Consider the following 20286-nt stretch of genomic DNA (forward strand, 5'->3'; position numbering starts at 1 on the left):
AGTAAATATTCGTAGCCTATACTACATGGATAATGTCTTATCACAATGTATGTTATGTTTTTGATAACTAGGGCTGGACAGTGTTACTGAATAATTGTTGTTGTTTTTTTGTTTTAAACGGCTAAGATACTACCAACCTGGTGCGTGGCAGTTTCAGTTTTATCCGGAAGTTTCACTCCACATTGTTATTTTTTAGTTTTAAGCTTTTAAGAGGCATGGTGGTGAAACCTCAAACGTCTGCTACATTAGTTAATCAACTGGTTGTTGCTATGTATCCATAGAATCTTAGTTGATGCCAAATATGTTGCTTAGCTGGCAAAGAAAACGTGAGGGGCTGAAGCCTTTCCTCTGCCTACATCCCCCAGAATGCTGTGTGGTACTGCATCAGAGGTGAGTAAAATTATTGAAAATTCTATAAGATGTATTATCTATTAATATGGATAATGTCTATCACAATGTATGTTATGTTATTGTCCACCCCATAGTAATTTACATGTTGTTTTTAGATATCAATGTTTGAATTTTGTAACGCTTTTAGTGGTCAAATGGGAAGAACACTTTTCCTGCTGAGTAAGACATAGGCAGAGGAATGGATTTTAAAATTGGAAGGAAAAGGACAGAGAAAGTGAGTCAATAATTTTGAACTTTGCATCAAATATGTATGTAATATAAAGGGATTAACAGGACACACAAATTGCCAATACAACTGCAAATTAATTCAGTTAAAGTGAAACTCTGGGATTATCAAAATTATTCACATTTGGTTATAACTTTGCATGAAAATGCAATTTAAATATACTCTTTTGGGTGAAAATTGATTCAAACTGAGATATTTTCATTTCCTTAAGCAGATACAGAACAGGATCTAATTGAAACCAGTGACGACAAACTACCCTGCTCATTGTGAGTGATTACTTACAAAAATTTGATGCAAAGTACCAGAAACACAGAAAACGAGTACAAACTGCTTAATACGTTTGTACAGAACCAGAGTCTGGTATGTAATGGCTTCTTCTAAAAATCGACATGCATTTTACTCCAAAAACTCCCAAGATGTATAAACAGAGATTACATATTGGTTGATCCAACAATCATTTGATAATGATTATTTTGCTTGACTTCTTCTGCACCGCCACTTGGTAGGTTAACTGGCAATTGGTAGCAGCTCAGTTCATTTAAGTTTCATTATGAACTTCTGCAGAACCTTCTCTTCCTTGAAAACCCCAAAGACTTCACCTGTTTTGGTCTGATTTCAGTTTTTAACCCATTCTAGATTCATTGCATTGACCCATTTCTCCAGCACTCTGAATTTGCATTAATGCTTGAGTTTGAATATTAACAACAACAAATAATTCCCGTAGTACCACTGGAAGTAAACAAGTTAATAGCCTATGGAGGTCTTAAAGCGGATGAAATCGCCTGAAGCAACATTCTAAAGGTCAACAAGTGAAATTTTAATAAACTGCATGGTTTTGCACCTTGAAACACACTTTAGAAATGTCTATAGTAACATAAGTGTCATTAAATTAAAGTCCGGGGGAAATGTTGCCAGTCACATCACCGTCACACAATGTTTTTAATAATTGATTTGCATTACGGGTTGTTAGTATTACAGTACAAAAGCTAGAAATTCTGATGGGCACAAGGCAACCATTTTGTGTTATGGCACTTCTACAAATATGCTCATATAGTTGAGGACTGCATAAGAATTTTGCACAGATTAACAGTGTTGGGGGGTTTTATGTGATGTGAAGCCATAGGATAAAAGCTACGGATGTTTTAAATCAGAAAATATAAGTCAGAGAAGACAAACATCTGCAGTCCTAAACGTTTAAGGAATCCCAGTGACTAGCAGTTCCTGCTGATGTCTGACTAATCTCTGCTTATTATTACCACCATACCTTTATGTACAAAATACCAGTGTTACTGTCTGTATTAATACATGATAATCTGGTAGTAGATGTGCAAGCCATGGAGCCATGTCTTGGCTTGTGGTTGAATCTCTGGTTTGAAAGATTAAACAGCTGTCACACAAGGCAAAAGATTGGAAAAGTGAATTTCACACACATCTGATTGGCATTTTGGAAAATTGGGGTAAAGTTGAATATTGTCATATTGTACTTAATTACGTTATTTTAGGATATCAGTGTGATCACATCTAAAAAGCATATGAATTACTTTTTTTACAATTTTATTTTTACTATCAAAAGCCCACCTCACCTTAAAGTTTTACATAAGTATAAAGCTGTGAAAATATAATTGAGATGGAGTTTTAGTGTTTATATTTGACTTTTAAAATATTATATATATATATATATATATATATATATATATATAAATAAGAAGACCAACGTTGGTCAATACTATGTTCGTGCCATGGACACCAAATGTGTTTCATTTTTTTCAAATAAATTTTAAACATAAACATATTTTGTTTATGTTCAATATGACAGATTGAACATAAACAAAACATGATGTAGAAATTCACAGCCTTTGACAGTTTAAACTGATAAGACTTGTCTAGCCTCTTGAGGGCAACAGACAGCAAAAACAGAGGTAGGAGCTCCATGCAACCAGATTTTAAAATAATAAAAAAACTCAAGTTGCAACATCATTTTATTTGATTTACCATTCATAGGAGTTTAAAACCATTGGGTTGGTGTTGTGGAAATGTTTTTAACAGTTTTTAAAGTAACTTTTTAAAACTTTCAAAAACCTTGTTGATGCCTTGTTGTGGCTGAAACATAAAAATTCTGAGGTTTTGAAGAACTGATATTTTGTCCTCATCCTAAGTAACAACATACATTTAGAATTAAAACAAATTGCACAATTTTAAAATTATTCTAATACTCTGTGATTATTTGGAATTGGAGGAGTAAGTTTCAGCTAATATTAACATTTCAATAAGTGAAATTGTGTCAATTTGAGAAAACAATGGTACTATGCCCTTTATTGTAATATTTTGGTTCCTATAGTATGCATTTATACATCAGTATCAGTAACCGACATACAGAGCAACGTACAACCCTCACGAGCATGATTATGCACAACTTCTCACAGACCCCTGACCCATAGCTCTGAGACTGCCAGCACTTGTAAATTATAGGTGGTGCTTTGTGTACCATCCATGACTGCTTTTGGTGAACAGTCACACCCATCCCTGGAATTCCTGGAAGAAAACATTACGGGTTTGGCTGTGCTGAAGAGCCGACTGTAATTATGTGGCCTTTAATTGTCCTCTGTTAACACCGTCATATGGGGATGAGCTGTGACCAGAGATTCAGATGAGTCTTTGGTTTGTGGATTTGAAGCTCTGCAGTTGGCACACTCAGTTATAATGGCTTTTTCCACTATTTTGCTTCAATGATTTCAGTAGTTTTATGGAAAACAAGTTAAATATGTCTTATAAGCTTTAGTGTTATTTAAATAAATTCCCATTTCTCTAAACATAGAGGTGGTGTGTGGTTAGGGTAGTTCAGAAGTGGTGAACATTTCAACTGACTCCAGTTTTAATTAAAAGGGCAGTATTATGTATTTTCCAGGCACATTGCAACTTCTATAGCATAATCAAGTAAATATGCTGTATATATCAAACATAACTTAAAAGAATTTTCATTTAACAATTTAACACCTTGAAATTTGACTTCTGTCTCTTTAAGAAGCTCCTTTTCTTTACGACACTCAAGCTTTAGCATGTCATTACAACAAGGTTTCTCAATTAAGCCTTTAACAATGATCATATCAGCGTTACACAAAGTAGTTTGTGTGATTAACTCAGCAGATGTGCAGTTCCACCATGTGTTTGCTCATTGCTGCTGCCCGTAATGTTAAGGAACAGTGTGGAAAGGGTGGCACTTTGTGCATTATTTTATGCTCCCAAAGTAATTGCCATGGCAATTGAAGAATTTCTCAAATATGCACAAAAGAATAAAATCAACACTCCAGGTATGTTTTTGATGAGGGAATAACATTATAGCATGATATAAGCTTTCAGGGAAATCTTTCAAACATTTCATTCTCATTTTTTAATTTGCTGATATTGTATCAACTTTTAGTCTTTACTTTCACAGTTACTGCTTCTTCACAGAAACATGTTGGTGTAACTTCTTAGTTCTTAGCTATGTTTGCTGACCCGTAACATTTTGGTTCAGTACTAAAGGCCAAGTTTCCAACCAACATTTCACAAATCAGCCCAGTCAAGCTAAAAATAATCTAAATTCCATTTCTTACTATTCTCTTATGAATTAATTACTCTTATAAGCAAATGTACATGTTTATTAATTTGTCAACGTGGTAATCTTATATTGGATTCGAAGGGAATTGGATTTCTTCTCTGTGAAATATTTGTGAAATCCACAAATAATGCCTAGAAGTTTAGGCTTGGAAATGAATAGCTTTTTAGTCTAGAAAATGTGTTTGAACATCAGAAGATGCTTGGTTTAAAGTACCAAACATTCAGGCCTTGAATTCTGGTCTAGCCTGCATGTTTTCAGGCTGCCATTAAGATACTTTGCCTCATTCATCTTTTTCATCAAATTCTTGGGATACTTTTGTCCTCCCTCACAGCAAATACGCAGGGGAAAGGAATGTTGACAATGCAGATGTATGGTCTGTGTGGGTGGTAGTGGTCAACATAGTAAGAAATCAAAGATGCGCACTTTACAGATTTTAGAATATTTGATCAGCTTTGTTTTGATGCACAGTTTTTCCTCTATCAACACATATTTACTTCAACTCATCACTAAAGTTGTTGAATTTATAAGTATAATGATTTTGTGGCATTTTACTAATTTATATAAAAAATACATAAATGTTGGCTTTGTTGTTTTTTTTCCAGATCCTAATCATGCTTTATTTTATATTGCCTTGTTGACATGTTCAAAACTGATTTTTACTTGAGTGCAAACGAAGTTAAGCACATTTACAATGCATGTATGTTGTTGAAGATGCATCCCTCTTGGATATATTGTACACTTGTTGGAGTTGGTGGATAAAATTTTGGTACTTAATGCCATGCCAAATATGGGGAGAGAAAATAAAAGCAATTTCATGGTTTTTCCAATAGTGGGTGTGGTGTGCTGTCAATTTTTAAAATTGTCTCAGAATATCTAGCACACCCTTATAGACTGCACTGGAATCACTTTTTATAAAAAAAAACACTGTTGGACATTACTAAAGGAAGTGACAGTCGCATTGTTTCATTGGTTTTTACTTTTTTTTTCTCATCTCCTTTTGTCAAGTTGACGCCAGATCAGTTGTGATATCCGTTTTCATCTTATGTTAACACAAAGCTGCAGGTATCAAGAAACAGCTAAAGTGATAGCTTTCTGGGTAAACCCCGTTCTGCTATTGTGTGGCTCTTCTAAAACCTCTGGGGGGACTGTAGCATTTGATTAGCCATGTCTTTTCAAGTCTGCCAACAGAGAGATGCCAGAGATTCCTTTAGTCTGTAAATGTGCTAAAGAGTCAGCTCATTTAACAGATGCTTAACAGCAACTTCCTCAAGACTCACCAAAGATTCTGTTTGGACAAAATAGTTTTTTGTTGTTGTTTTTTTTTCCCAGATCCTGGTTCAGATTTGGTGACTCATAAAAATACCACAATCATTGTTTTGTGAATAATACTGGCTACTGTGTCAAGGTTACCTGAGAGAATTACAGTAAGTAGAGAAAAGTTGTGGGGATTAGGGCTGTTGTACACGCATATTTTAGTAATCGAGTAATCTATCGATTATTCTTAAGATTAATTGAGTAATTGGATAAAAAAAACAACCTCTAAAATAAAAATATTAGTAAATCTGGCATAACTCTGGTGTAACTATTGGATATCAATATCAGTCCAAATTTTCATTTTTGAGCTTCCCTAACAGTTACTTTTTTGTAGTTTAGAAAAGTAACTTGTAACAATAATAGCTCACTTTCTAAGTTAACCTGAAGAAAGATTATACAAAAATCTAAAATTTTATTCAATTTCATAAAAAGGCAGACTCACAAATACGCTTATAAAAATGTTTATGCTCCAGCTTTTAGTTTATGTATTCGTCTTCAGTGAGTTTAATAGATGAACTCTCACCTTGCCCCATACCTGTCGAGCTTTGGGTTTGAGAATATGGGAAATGTCGCCTGGAGTGGCAGGAGAGCGAACGAACATAAGATGTCTGTGCCCTGAAAATGGACCAGGGCACAGACAAACATAAGTCTGGGGGGGGGGGGGGGGGGTGAAAGTTAATGGTTATCTTGTAACCATTAACATCTCGTGTTCAGTCAGTCCACTCACCTGTATAAATTTACCTGCAGCGCTCTTCCCGCCATTCGCTTTGAACCAGCTGCTCCCAGAGGAGAAAGGCTGCCATACTCCAGGCATCGCGCCAGTCATTTCAAGGATGCCAATAGGTTTTGGGGGAACCTATTGGTTCCCCCAAAACAATGAAAACCCGGGCATTATCATCAATCGATAAAATCCCAAGGCCGAACTTGAAAATTAGACGTTATGCCGCTAACACTTAGCATTCGTCAACAACTCGGAGGCGGAAGTCAGAGCTCCGCGCAAAGCAAATAATGTTAAGGTCGTAACATAAATAATAAAATGGTACATAATGAAACATAAATTAACAAAGCTTTGAGGCAGTACATTTTTCTCGAAGAATTTTAATAATCGAGGTTCTCGAGGCATTCGAGGAATTGTTTCAGCCCTAGTGGGAATGTATGAGCCAAGTTTGCTTAGTTGTTGCTTAGGTTTTTTTTTTTTTTTTAAATCAGCTATAGATTTATTTATTCCTGTCTTTCAACCTTCACTTTTAGATTAGAGAAGAAATACACCATTATTTGTGTTGTTTGCTTTCTGGTGCAAGGTCCTACTCAAAACATCTTGAACAAAAGATATATAAATTACAAAACAACAAGGTTGATATTTCTCTGTTTAGAAGGTGGCCTTGTAACACACTAAGTTTGAGTAGAAAACACAGCTGGCTGCAAACCTTTCTGTGAAACTCAAAGGTTGATCTAAATGTATGCCTGATTTGTTAAATGCAGGGGGAAAAAAATGAGGTTTTTGTCCGTAGAGTACACCACTACTGGTTTACACCACTGCACTACTATGCTTTGGCTCTTTCTTCTGTTGTGCTTCATTTCATTACATTCTTGTTGATTGTCAGCTTAAAGGGTGAATAACAAAGTGTGCAACTTAAATAAATAATTTTGTTGTAGTAAAAGAGATGTAACCCTGATGTTGCAGTTTCAACTGGTTTGTTGACAACTGTACTCCAAAGGAAAGGTGGACACAGTTTAGGTTATGATGAAACCAGTCCATTGTTACTGAGTGTCCAACTGTGTCTTAAAAAAAAACTAAGCTGGCAATGAAGTTAATAGATTTAACAGAAGATACGGCCAGTCGCAGCTGAGTACAGCGCGTTGACCCACTTAAATTCTTTAATGGGTGACATCAAAAGAAACAGATGGGAAATCTAATCAGATTTTATATTGATCTTTTTTTTATCATGTTTGTCTAAAATTATGCAAATACAATCAAAGGTAAATTGGGAGTATTTAATGTAGTGTTCAAGGAAACATTTTAAAGACCCCTCTGTAAGTTTCGATGGAAGCCCTTCATTAAAACTCTTGTGGGAGTTTTAAGCTAAGAACTAGTGCTGCAGTAGCAGCACTTTTTCTGCATCAAAACAGCTGGTAGTACTACTAGTTCAAGGTTTGAAGCAGCTTGGTGAAAAGAATCCTAAAGTGTGCTACAGGCACATCCCCACAGCCAGTAACAGATCGAGAAGTAGTTCTGCTTTTTGGGTTCCTTGTTGAATTTTAGCTTTTTATAGCTGCATTTTATGCCTCTTGCTTCAAATAAATAATTCCTTGTGGTTAAACTAATAAGACACTTGAGAAGTCATTTGTATGAATAAGAACAACATTATACAGCAGATAATTCTTTTACTTGCAACCATCCAAATACTGTGCAATTTTTCAGAAACTAAAGAAAATGTTGATTAAGTAATTAGCAAACTGCCTTGGAAACATTGCCAAAGTTTCTCAGTGAGATCACATTACCAAAAATGATTCTGGGAAGCGCTTCGTAATTTTGGCACAATGTCTGTTTATGTTAAGAAATATAGCAATTTAGATTGTTCACGGATGTTGGAGATCCAAACACTTTCCTGATTGATGCCTGCTTATTTTCTGCTGTCTGTATTGCTGAAAGCACTTTGTGTGGAGTCTGTTTGTCAGACTTGTCTGGATAGTGGTTTGTGTCTTACATTTTCGCTGATGAAATGGCCAGTTTGTTGCTATGTCCGTTACCTGTAGGTATGCGTCGTAAACAGGACAGTTGAGGTCAGTCGTGTTATGTTGCTAATGACCCATGTGCTCATTTGAATTGGCCTGCAGACACCACTCACACAAACAAACACACTTTTGGTAGACTTTTTCTTGAATGACTGAGTCTGTGAGCAACACTCCACAGACTCGCAGTCTGGCCAAACAGATCGTGCTTTGTATAAGGCAATGAACACAGTTGACTTTTCAGTATATTATCAAGTTTCTTTTCTGTACTGGAGCACTTTATTTCCCAATACAGCCTGAGAACTGAGGGACACTAGGATGGCAGTAAAGTATAAAAAGTTGAGAAAAAGCTGTTGTAGATTCTGGAGACCTCAGTTACTTTTAGCTTGTTATGCTATAATTCACTAGTCTCTATTTGTTTTTGTTAATAATTGGATATCTTTATTGTTTTAAAGTTCAATATTTTCTTACTTACAGCTGTCTACAAGCAGAGGTATCCTGATGGTAGACAAAGTTGTGAATGAAAAATACGTAAAAAGTAATGCAAGAGTAAATCCTCAGTAAACCAACAGATTTTTATTTTTGATAATTATAGGACCAAAACTTAAACATTTTCAAAAATATACAATATTGTACAATTGTTAATAATCTGAAAAAAGTTTTCTTGAGTTTAAAGAATGAAGCAACATTTTTAGTATTACTTATTCTCGCATAAAAGACTGAATATCCCTGGCCAAGGTTTAAAGTCATGCATTATAGACAATAGTGTATAATGCATGTAGTGCTTGATATAAAGACTCTGAAACTTAGTGTAAATTATTACTGATGCAAAGACATAAACTAAGAAAGCTTAAAGACCCACTCACATCTTCTGTTTTGAGATTTGACTTCTGAGATCTAGTCAAGAATAGTACAGGGCCAAATTGTCAGAAATTGTGTTCTAATATGGCCTAGGGGGGAAGGGGTTTGTGAACCGGTGTTCCTACTAAAGCCTTCCTCCTCATAATTCACCTCCAAATCTTAGTGCAACAATAGAGCAGCTGCTTCCGCCGTCTTTTATCCAAAGCCTTTTCTTTTTGCTACATCTTGGCAAAGAGATGGAGCAAGTGATACATCAAACTATCACTACTCCTTCTACGTCGTCATCCGTGTTTGTTTATTCTAAATCTATGTATGGTATGTTGGGTGTTTTACTGGATTTTCTTCTGGAATCGGGATGTTGGTGATTGGAATCGGTTCATGTGTGGTCTGTTGCTCCTGCTGTGTGGCTGGACACTAATCGATCGAACCTGTTGTACTTTTTGCTCTGTGTGGCCACAGAGGTTAGAAAAATCGGCCGACAATCTTTTAAGTCGTGCTGTGTGAGCCTGACTTAAGACTCACAAGCTCTACTTTTCTTGTCAGAGAGCCCTAACGTTTGCTGACTCTGGTCGCAAAACGTTTACATATCCCTTCAAAATAAGATAGAGATGCGCCACAAAAACGAACATTTGACTTTCTTGAAAATGTTAACACACAATAACGACTAATGGGAGGCTTGAGCTTGTTTCTCTGCAACACCCAAAGTGTTGCTTATGCACAGGGTGCTTGGTCTCTGTAGTTTGAAGGCTTCATTGCCCCATTAGCGAGCCGTTTGCCGCATATCATGGGGAGTGGGCTTGTAATGTGGAATCATCTTCATCTCATTCTCCTCTCTCTTCTTTGGGCCTTTTCCCCTTCGCAAAGAAACTTTCCAAAGACATCTGATTTGTTTCTTACACATTTTGCTGCTTGTGGGCTCAATGTTGGCGCGCAAGACTTAACCAAGAGAATCCGGTTAAAGGAATTTCAAAAGAAAAGATCTGCCAAACTCAAATAATACATAAAACTGAAATATTATTTCTGGGGCGGCCCGGTTGCGGCCCAGTGTTGGATACTACTGGCCTACCAGATATTCTGTACTTCCACTTTGGAGGCCTCTGATCAAACTTTTTTTTTTTCATAAAATCATGACGGAAGCCTCTTTAATCAGCTTATTTTTTTCAAATGTACACTTTTAATATTCTACTAAAACACTAGTCTAATTTTCAGAGTTCAGGAAAATGTCCCATTCCTCATCTCTAATGTGCCAAGGATTTTAGTGTTAAACTTAAATTACAATTATTGCCATATTGTATTTTCTTTATTATCTATGAAAAAAAACAATGCATGAACATTATTAACTTGACCAAAATATTTCTTGCAAATGAGTAGTCGGTGTGTAACTTTATTTAAACCACCAGATTGGAGGTCAGTTTGGCTTGAATGAAGGAAAATAAAACACTCTATCAATGTTTTTGAATCAACTGTGCTCTCATCTGTCTAGACATCTGCTCTTGTCTGTTTTTGTGTATTCTACTAAAGCCTGGATTGTCATAATAGGAATGTTTTTCCTGTGTGGGGCATGCCTTATCACAACTAGGGACAAGAGCTGAAAAACATGGATTAGGAAACAGACGAAGTTTTACATTCTTAACTTTTACAGGCAGGTCAAGTGTCAGTTTTGATGAATAAACCAGCAGGATATTTACTGTGAAAATCTTTTTTTTTTTCTGTGTTCCACTTTTTTTTTTAGCCAAGTGTTGACTGGAAAAGATCTGTTTTGATGCAAAAGCTCAGACATTTTCCTGCCACTTGGCCATTGACTGGTTGTATCTTTTCCCCAGCCAGTTTTTCTTGTTGTTTTAATGCAATGCATTTATCTTTTAGGTCACAACTGGGATCTCTATCATACACTCTGAGAACCTGATGTTAAACGAATGGATAGAAGAGACTTTTAACCTCTCTTCATTGATGCAACTTTTAAATAACCGCTAATAGAACAGAGCTGTAGTGTCTAAAACTTTAGCACACTGGCTATAACTACATGTAAATATGGTATAAATATGATGGTAGCATGCCCTATGCGTTACCCTCAAGGCAAGGGTTAACTAGGCTCAATAAGCCACTATTATGCTTTGACAATTGATCATCTAAAACATTGCTTTGTCATCAGTTTCTAAGCACAGGTTTGACTCAACTTACTCTTGGTGAAGATTCTTACTTAGGCCCTAAGTTAATTTTATCTAGATTGCAGAGAAACCCAGATTTATTGCATAAATAAAATAACATGCTCGGTCTGTGTTGAAATTTTACAAGTTTTACATCTGAATAAAGGTGTATTTCTTCCAAATATTAGTCTATTACTGCTCTTATTAATTTGCACTATTACTGTTTCTTTTTAAGTGAACATTAGTTACACAAATCCAGCATCATGGGGTATCAATAAAATTATTTTGTACAGATCTGCAGAAACTGTAACATTATTTAACTATCAATAGGTGATCATTATCGTTTTAGTTTTTGATCCAGAAATGTTGAACAATAAAAGGCTTTTGGGGTTAAAAATGGAGTTGAACATAATTTAAATATTGTGCCTTTATGCTTTATAAGCCTAAAAATTTATAAGTCTAAATTTTTAGGTTCCCAGTTAGCAAAGGTCATAGAAACAAAGACAAAATAATAGGATTAGAAGGTTATTATTGAACTGCCACATTACACACATTCCTTGTGGATTAGCACTGATAGTAGTCATACCCTCAAACTAACAACAACTTTTTCTACAAAATGTGAAGCACAGTCTGTTCCTTTGCAAATTAAATAACCTAAGTTGATATATATTTTGGCCTATCTCCTGCATCTTCCACTTTTATTTATGAAAATATAGCACTTTCGCACCTAACTGAGTATTTTATTATATTAAGCTGGGGATTTTTTCAAAGGTTAATGGAAGTGCTTACCTCATCAGAATGGAGTCCAGTAGACCAAGCTTCATAAACACAGGGACAATATGCTGTGTCTAGTAACTTTCCAGAGTTTATACTGTGGGTATCTCCTATTTTAAAATCAGATTTTTTTTATACTAGTTTTATGCATTTCTATTTTTGTATTTGTTGAGGTAAAGTGGAAGTTGGAAGACAGGTGAACAGAAGAGGGAAAGAAATGATTCACAGCAACCATGAGTTTCCATTTGAAACAAAAATAAAAATCAGACATCTTACATCCACTGAAAAGAAGACATTGTCTTGAATTGTAATGTTGGTGTCCTACACTATCAAAACAAGTCAAGAAAAGTATTGAATTATTTTTTTATCATGTTCCCAGTCTGGATAAAATGTAAAAAAAATAAAAAGTATCATTTAATATGCAAAAATAACTGTGATGATAACTTTGTGTTCCAAAATGTAAAAATTGTCCACTTTATTGCTTTCTCTCAAATCTGATTTTTACACTCAGTGTCTGGATAAAAAAGCTTAATTTTTTATTATTATTATTATTATTATTATTTTTGCAAATAAAAGCTTCCAATAATGTGGTGCATACATTAGCCTGATTTGACAGAGCTAAATGATATAGATTTTCAACAGATTTGAGCCAGATGCATTAAAAATCTTTGAAGTATTTGTTTACTACATTTTTTTTTATAAATTTGAGTTCAGTGTTATCAAATGGTATCCAAATATATTGGAGAATTTTAAAATCTGAGTCTGTAATAAAATTTGGATCATAAAACAACTACTTGTGCTAAAATGGTACAGAAAAAGAGCATTTAAATTAATAGTCTTGTGTGCATTGATAGGCCTATAGCCTAAGACTGTGATGAATCTTTATTATTTTTTCATCACAGTAAATGCAGTGATGAAAATCTGCATTTTCCATCACTGCATTGTGATGAAATTCAAAGTTTTTAGATCAGAGCCCCCTTAAAATCCAAGCTCTATCTTCTCCATTTTATACTTCTGTGGGGCTACCTCAGAAAGTTCAACTCACGTCCCATTGCACTGATCTGGGTGGGTGTTCAGACCCTCCCATACAGCTGTTACAGCGTCATGCCCAGAAAATGTAAAGACTGAGGTACTTGTCAAAAGTGCATGGCAATGTAGCAAGGAGGATAAAAGCTGGAATTTGTTATTTTTAAGGCGTCCAGTGGAAGGCTGTTGTACACTGCTGCATACGTTGTGACCCATCCACGTCTCGCCGACCTTCACTATCAGTCAGGGTTGTATTTAGGAGGGCAATAGACCGGCTGCTCAAGCCTGCACCAAACTTCACACAGGGATTCAGCATAACTCTCTCTGTGGGGCCGAGGCTTTGCTTTGTAATAAATGACACCTTTCTGCCAGCCATTGCCTCATCAGAAGAGGTCAGAGGATGAGATGGAGACCGGGGGTTGGAAAGTGGGGGGGTTGTTTCAGGGAAAGAACACTGTGTGCCAGAAAATGCAGCACTGGCTTCCTCCTGCTGAGCACAAACAGCCTCTGAATGGTTGGTGAGACCATGCAGTCTGGAGGTTCTGATTGGTTTCAGAGTCAGTGAGGAGGAGGAGGGGCTGAGGGTCATCCCCTCACAAAGAAAGACAGTATTTCTAAATATAAATCATAGCAAAATCTATAGCAAATAGATGTATTTTAATACTTGCATTTGGTTCTCAACTGCTTCTAAAAACAACCTTAGAACCCCACAATTAAACAAATAAATTAACTTTTTTTTTTGGTGTCTAGAAAATGAGCTGTTTCGTAAATCTCCCGACTGTTGTCACAATCAACAGGCAACACCAGCTGTGTCACCTACCAACCCAAGCAAAGCTCCAGCATTATTTGGTCAGCAAGCTGTACAGATGTGTGCTCTGTACAATGGCTGCTGGAAAAGACTTTGTTGTTGTTACCATCCAGAAACCACTTAGTGCATTCTTGTTGGTTGTGCAGGGCGCTATCCTTCTGCTTTTCAAAGATGTGTGGTTGTATAATTGCACATCTGTTTGCAGCCATTTTCACGTGTGATGGTAAACTTTGAGTTGGGGCTGGGGGGTGTGGCCAGTAGAAGCTTATTTGGATTGAAAGTGACAGGAGGCCCCAAAACAGTTCCTTTGAAAGGAAGGCAGAACAGAGCAGGCTGAAATCTCATTATCTCAGAATGAGTTTGTGATCAAAAAGACCATGTTTTGTATGACTAATACACTTATCCGAACATGATCAAGGATGCATAATAGAGCACCTTTAAAGTTAACTTTTGCTCTAAATTACTTTTTTGCACTAAAATAACAATCTAGAGAGTTATTAATAATTATTGGGATACATTGGTGTAAACTTTTTCTGCATAGGAAGGTTTTTTTTTTTTCTTTCTTTTTCTAACTGGCCCAATTGGCCTTCATTCATTAACCAACAAAATTCTTTAATTTCCATATTGGATTTTATGTTTGGATACAACCAAGATCATGTTCGTACAACTAATCAAACTCCTTCATTTGTTTTAAATAAGTCATAGTGAATAAAACTATTCCATGGCAACAGGAGGCACCAGCGTGCGTCATATCTCGTTTGTAGACTTTATTTTGTTTGAAAAGCTTGATGGAGGCAGGAAGTTGTAACCACCATTCTATCATGCATCAGCATCCGTTAAGCATCAGTTCCTGCAAACTTCCCTTTGTTTAGTTTGGGTTTAAACACAGCTTGTGGCTGACCTAAAAAATTGACAATAAAAAACGATTGCTTATTAGTTTTTTCAGTTTTTTCCACTCGCTGAAATGCTTCTTTCTTGCTTTATAGCTCACAGAACCGACAGACTTACAAACAGGAATAACTCCATGCTGTAATTCACGTTGTTTAATTAGCTGTTAGCTTCTCTTTATGGAAGATAATCATAGCTGACCTGCGAGGAGTTTGAGCAGGACAGCTTATGTTTCAGCTTTTATATTGAACCTCTTAACTGACTGATATTAGAGATGAGTGAACCCCTCACCTATGTGGTAATGTTTAAAGGGCAGTTTTAGATTTTGTTTCCCTGGAAGTCTTTCATGCTTTATTTAAACACGGTGAGCATTTTCAGCTGCCAATGCTTCATTTTGTGTGCCTTAATTAATTCACCTGCCATCAATTATAATGTCGCTTTGTTTTTTTCTTTTTCTGTTCAAAGGAGGGACACAGTAAAGAAAGAAAATGTAAAATTGTGTCTGTGTTTTCCTTTCTCCATGTCATGGTTTCCCCCAGTGTATTATTAGACTGGTGGGCCACCAGGCTTTACTCCTCCCTCCCCAATCCTTCAGCCCCCACCAAGCTAACCTTCATATGTTTATTTTAAATATGTTTTTTTTATACACCAGTTAGAGTGATGGTGAAGCCAGATTAAGCTAGGTTTAAAATTGACACATTGAAATGGGCATGAGAGGGTGCACACCATTTGTGCTGTCCCTGCACCTGCCTGTTTTTCATTATTCCCAAATTGTGATGCCTGCTCTGAGTTTTTGTTTATTTTAACATTTTTTTTTAACACAAAAACAAACTGCAAGGATGCTGGAACACTGAGTTCCTTTTAAATCAAGGCACCTGTTTAGAGCTGTGATTGGTCAGTAGAAAGAGGACATTGATCAACATCTTTGATATTTACTTAATAATTTTGATGATTGCATTTGACAAAAAGTAATTCTTATTGCTTATTTCATAATTGTTTACTGTATTGTTTTGGCCTGCCTCGTTGTTGAAATGTATCATACAAATAAACTCAACTTGACATGTTCTTGCAGAAAAGGTTTTTCTTAATAATTAAATATTCCCCCCTCTCTCTGTACTTTTTTTTTTTTACATCAGAGTGTCCTGAAAAGTGTGGAAGGCGAGCGTGCACAGCTGACGGTGAGTGCTGCCATCCTCAGTGTCTGGGCAGCTGCTCACTTCCAGGCGACGACACTGCATGCGCCGCATGTGTGCATTACTACCACAATGGCAGATGTGTGGCTGACTGCCCTCCAGGCACATACAGGTTCGAGGGCTGGCGTTGCATCAGTGCTGATTTTTGCTCTAAAGTGCACCTCCCAGACTTCGACATCTTCGTCATCCACGGAGGAGAATGTATGCCTGACTGTCCATCTGGATATACGCGATCCACACCTGACAGGTAAACTGAAGTTAAACCCACAGCACAGTTTTTCACAATTTTTTTTTTTGTGGATTTTAAGTGTATGTAGTAAAGAACACAAAGTAAAATCTTTTACACTTTTAGTCACTCTGTTACTTAATACTCTGTACCAAAAAATATATTTTGTTGCGATTTCAGCTACAAGGTTTCCTCTTTGCCAACTTTATGAATCTACTAGCTAATTTATTTTTACCTGTTCTTCATAATCTAGCCAAAACTAAATATTTTTGAAAGGGACACTATGGGCTATAATGTTCCCTAAAAGAGTTTTTCTTCACGTTAGTTGCCTAAGTTTTGAGAGTTTGTGATCTTCTGTGAAGTCGGAACAAAAAGTCTTACCAAAGTGTATAGTGATGGTGTGCCTTTATCACCTTTCACTTTTTACCCGTCTGTATAACCCTCAGCATGTCGTGCACCGCCTGCGATGGCCTGTGCGATAAAGTTTGTGATGGGAAGGTCATCGACTCTGTGGATGCTGCTCAGTCTCTCAAAGGCTGCACTGTTATCAAGGGTGACCTGCAAATCACCATCCGCAGAGGCCGTAAGTACTGCAGCACCACACTTTATTTATTTTTACTTTAAGGGTTGATGTAAAAGTTTTTATTGAGTTTAAACAACATACATCAATGAGATTTTCTAATTTTCAGTATAGGAAAGTTAGCTGAGAAACTGGGAATCCTTTTTGAACCAATTTATGCATCACAAAAAAGCTCTCTTTATTCTTGTGAAGTTTTGAGGGAAGAATAGTTTTAGTTTCTTGAATTGTTCTGCTAATAAGCTGCTACTAGATTCACCTGAAATAACAGAACAGAATTAGAAGCAAGTATGGTTTGTTCAATGACTTAAGTCTGAGATGCACATCCAGTCTGTTAATAATGTCCTAAAACGTCTGTGTGTTTTCAGATAACATGGTGGCAGAGCTGGAGAGTTTCACAGGTTTGATCCAGAGGGTGACTGGTCATGTCCGGATCAGACATTCACACACCCTGAGCTCACTGGCATTCCTCCGAAGTCTGAGATACATTGATGGAGAAAGCCTTCATGAAGAGTAGGATCACTCAACGCACACTTAATCAAACCAGCAGAACTTTGATTTTTATCCAATAGCCTACTTTTCTCCTTTATTTGTTGGGAGTGGTCTAATTTATATCAGCTTTTCGGTTACTCTATTATACCGTACACAACTCTAGCACTTTCAATATACAAACATAAATAAGAAACTGACATCGTATAAAAAAAAAACTGTTAGGATTCTAGGATTCCTTAATTTGATTTAATGTACATCTTACTAGATGTCCTGAACAATTATGCATAGAGTCTTCAGCCATTTTGTGGAAGACAGCCACAAGTGGAAACCAGAATACCTTTTCTTACATTCTCCTGTAAATAGCATATCCTGAATATGGTAGAGACTCAAGTGAGGTCCACAAGTGGTACAGAGATGGTCCAGCTGCAGAAACTAATGAATTTATAATTCAAGTTACAAGATTTCCACTGAAAGCAGTAATCCAACTATACTTACTGAAACTGTCATATTGCAGTTTTGCTAAATACGACCTGACAAGCTTTTCTTTAAATATTTTTCTACTTTCCGTGGAACAAACTAGAATAATTATCTTGATCATCTGATTTTTAATGGCATACTCCGTGATTGGGCACAACGTTTTCACCGCTCACCTAATAGTATTTTGCTCCCCCCCTTTTTCTATAAAAACAAACCTGACCTGTCAAGACATAGACTCCACTAGACCCCTGATGGTAAGCTGTGGTATCTGGCACCAAGATGTTAGCAAGCAAATCCTTTAATTCCTGTAAGTTGTTAGGTGGCTTCTCCTTCGACCTGTTTGTCCAGGATATTCCACAGATGCTTGATTGGATTAAGATCTGGGAAAGTTGAAGGAAAAGTCAAAGTATTGTGCTTCTCAAAGCATTCCTAACCCATTTTGTTTTCTCTTTGGCTACTGAAAAAGCAAAAAGCCATTTGAAAATACAATTTTCACGAAATGAAACAATATTTGAAATAATTCATACAGCCAATAATTATTTTTGGATTCTGACTAGTATTTAGTAATTGATTATTCTTATGATTAAGCGCATTTAACCTTTTATTATATTAGAAATAACTAGCGATGCAAATAACCAAATAATTCAATTCCTTTTTTAAATAAGAAAACAAACTTTTTCATTGCCTAAAATGCAGCGACATAGTGAATTTGAACTAGGCAGAGTTAAAACTATGCCACTTGAGGAGCATTGTTTTATTTACAAAGAAGTTTTCATCTTAAATGCATTTATATCCTCCACAGCTTGATCAAAATATGTGTGTGAGAATATATATATATATATATATATATATATATATATATATATATATATATATATATATATATATATATATATATATATGTATATATATATATGTATATGTTTATAGATAGATAGATAGATAGATAGATAGATAGATAGATAGATAGATAGATAGATAGATAGATAGATAGATAGATAGATAGATAGATAGATATAGTTTTGGATTAGGTGTTGCTCTGAATATGTTTTATGAGCCTACTGTAACCTTTTTTTTTGAGCCTGTATAGTACAGTCATCTAATAGTCTATTACTCAATTAGTTGACGATTATTTCAAGTCTATTCATTATGATTAATTTGAATAGTAATTTTAGCCCTGATCCTGATTTATATCCTGCACAGCTTGATCAAAATACTGACATTTTTCAGAAGAAAATATAAGAGAGGAACACAAACCGAAATACAAAACAATGTTTTTGAATCTGATGATGTGGCTGTGGTTTCTCATTTTAAACTCAGGAGAAAACTGGAGAAAATATGGAGCAATCGTGACATTGCCAAGAACTGGTTGTTCTTTAGAAATTCAAACAATAAGAAAAAAACGGCAACATTAGAGATGTAGTACATGTGACGGCACTGGGTTCGGGACTAGAGAGGGAAGACGGAAGCCTTTAATTACAAATAAAAATATCAAAGCCATTATAAATTGTGCAAAAATAATTTTAGGGTCTCTCAAATGCTTGTAGATTATATTGTGGTCTGAGTAAATCAAGGTTGAACCTTTTGGCCATAATTCCATTTAGCAGAAACACAGCAGCAGACTTAGAGAAGCATCATGTTTAAGACACTTTTTCTTAAGCTGGATTTGTCTTTACCCAGGAGAATCTCTGACTTGTTTAGTCATCACAGTTTGATCCAAACTCACTCAAATCCTTAACTTCTCTGCTTTTAGGACAAAGTTTGAAGGCAGAATTTTCACTTGTTCTAACATTCAACAATCAAGTGTTTTGAGTGTGTCATTCACTTTGCATAGTGGTAGTCATATTGTTTTGCCTGACTGTACAGTCTACACAGTCCTTGAATGCAGCATAATCTCCAGCAGTGCCTGGAAAGGTTCTTAAGGTCGTGGTGAGGCCTTCACCCCTCCTTCATCTGTTTGTCTTTTGAGTTCACTGGAGTCTAACTGTCCCAAGGTCTACATTACACTCATTCCTTGATGTTTGGATGTTACCCAGTGATTCATAAATTCCTGTCTGGTTTAATAAAATGACTTACTAGGTAATTTTCTCTGTTTGCAATAAACTTCCAACTTAAGAAAAAATCTCTATTTGAAGAGTTAAAAAAAGAAAAAAGGAGAGGGTTTGCTTTCAGTCTGGCATGATACATTAAAAACACAAATTTAGAGTGAAGCACCATATTACTGACTTGCATTCCCTGTCTTGTTTATCTGGTTTGCCCCTCCAGCACGTATGCCTTCTCAGCATTTGACAACCAGCAGCTCCAGTATCTTTGGGACTGGAAGCAGCACAACCTGACCATAAAAGCAGGCAAGCTGTTCTTCCGAGCCAACCCGAAGCTGTGTATGTCCGAGATCCGCAAGATGTGGGAAAAGACGGGCGTCCAGGGCCACTTTGAAGAGAGAGACTTCCGAAACAATGGCGACAGAGCCAGCTGTAAGAGTCAAAACGAACCTCTGTCCAAAAACCACAAACATTTAAATTGCTATGTCCAGTT

At 36.1% G+C, this 20286-nt stretch overlaps 1 protein-coding gene across 1 annotated transcript in view; it reads left to right on the forward strand.

Annotated features, from left to right (window-relative positions):
- Positions 1-20286, forward strand: part of LOC129364100 (insulin-like growth factor 1 receptor) — a 45072-nt gene that overhangs the window by 13459 nt on the left and 11327 nt on the right. Inside the window, exons 3-6 of the mRNA XM_055036532.1 lie at positions 15923-16226; positions 16652-16788; positions 17151-17295; positions 20017-20225. Coding sequence (XP_054892507.1) covers positions 15923-16226; positions 16652-16788; positions 17151-17295; positions 20017-20225 — 795 coding nt within the window. The remainder of the gene's footprint in view (positions 1-15922; positions 16227-16651; positions 16789-17150; positions 17296-20016; positions 20226-20286) is intronic.

The sequence above is a fragment of the Poeciliopsis prolifica genome, unplaced genomic scaffold, assembly GCF_027474105.1.
Source record: "Poeciliopsis prolifica strain line A6 unplaced genomic scaffold, Auburn_PproV2 SCAFFOLD011, whole genome shotgun sequence".
Classification (NCBI taxonomy): domain Eukaryota; kingdom Metazoa; phylum Chordata; class Actinopteri; order Cyprinodontiformes; family Poeciliidae; genus Poeciliopsis; species Poeciliopsis prolifica.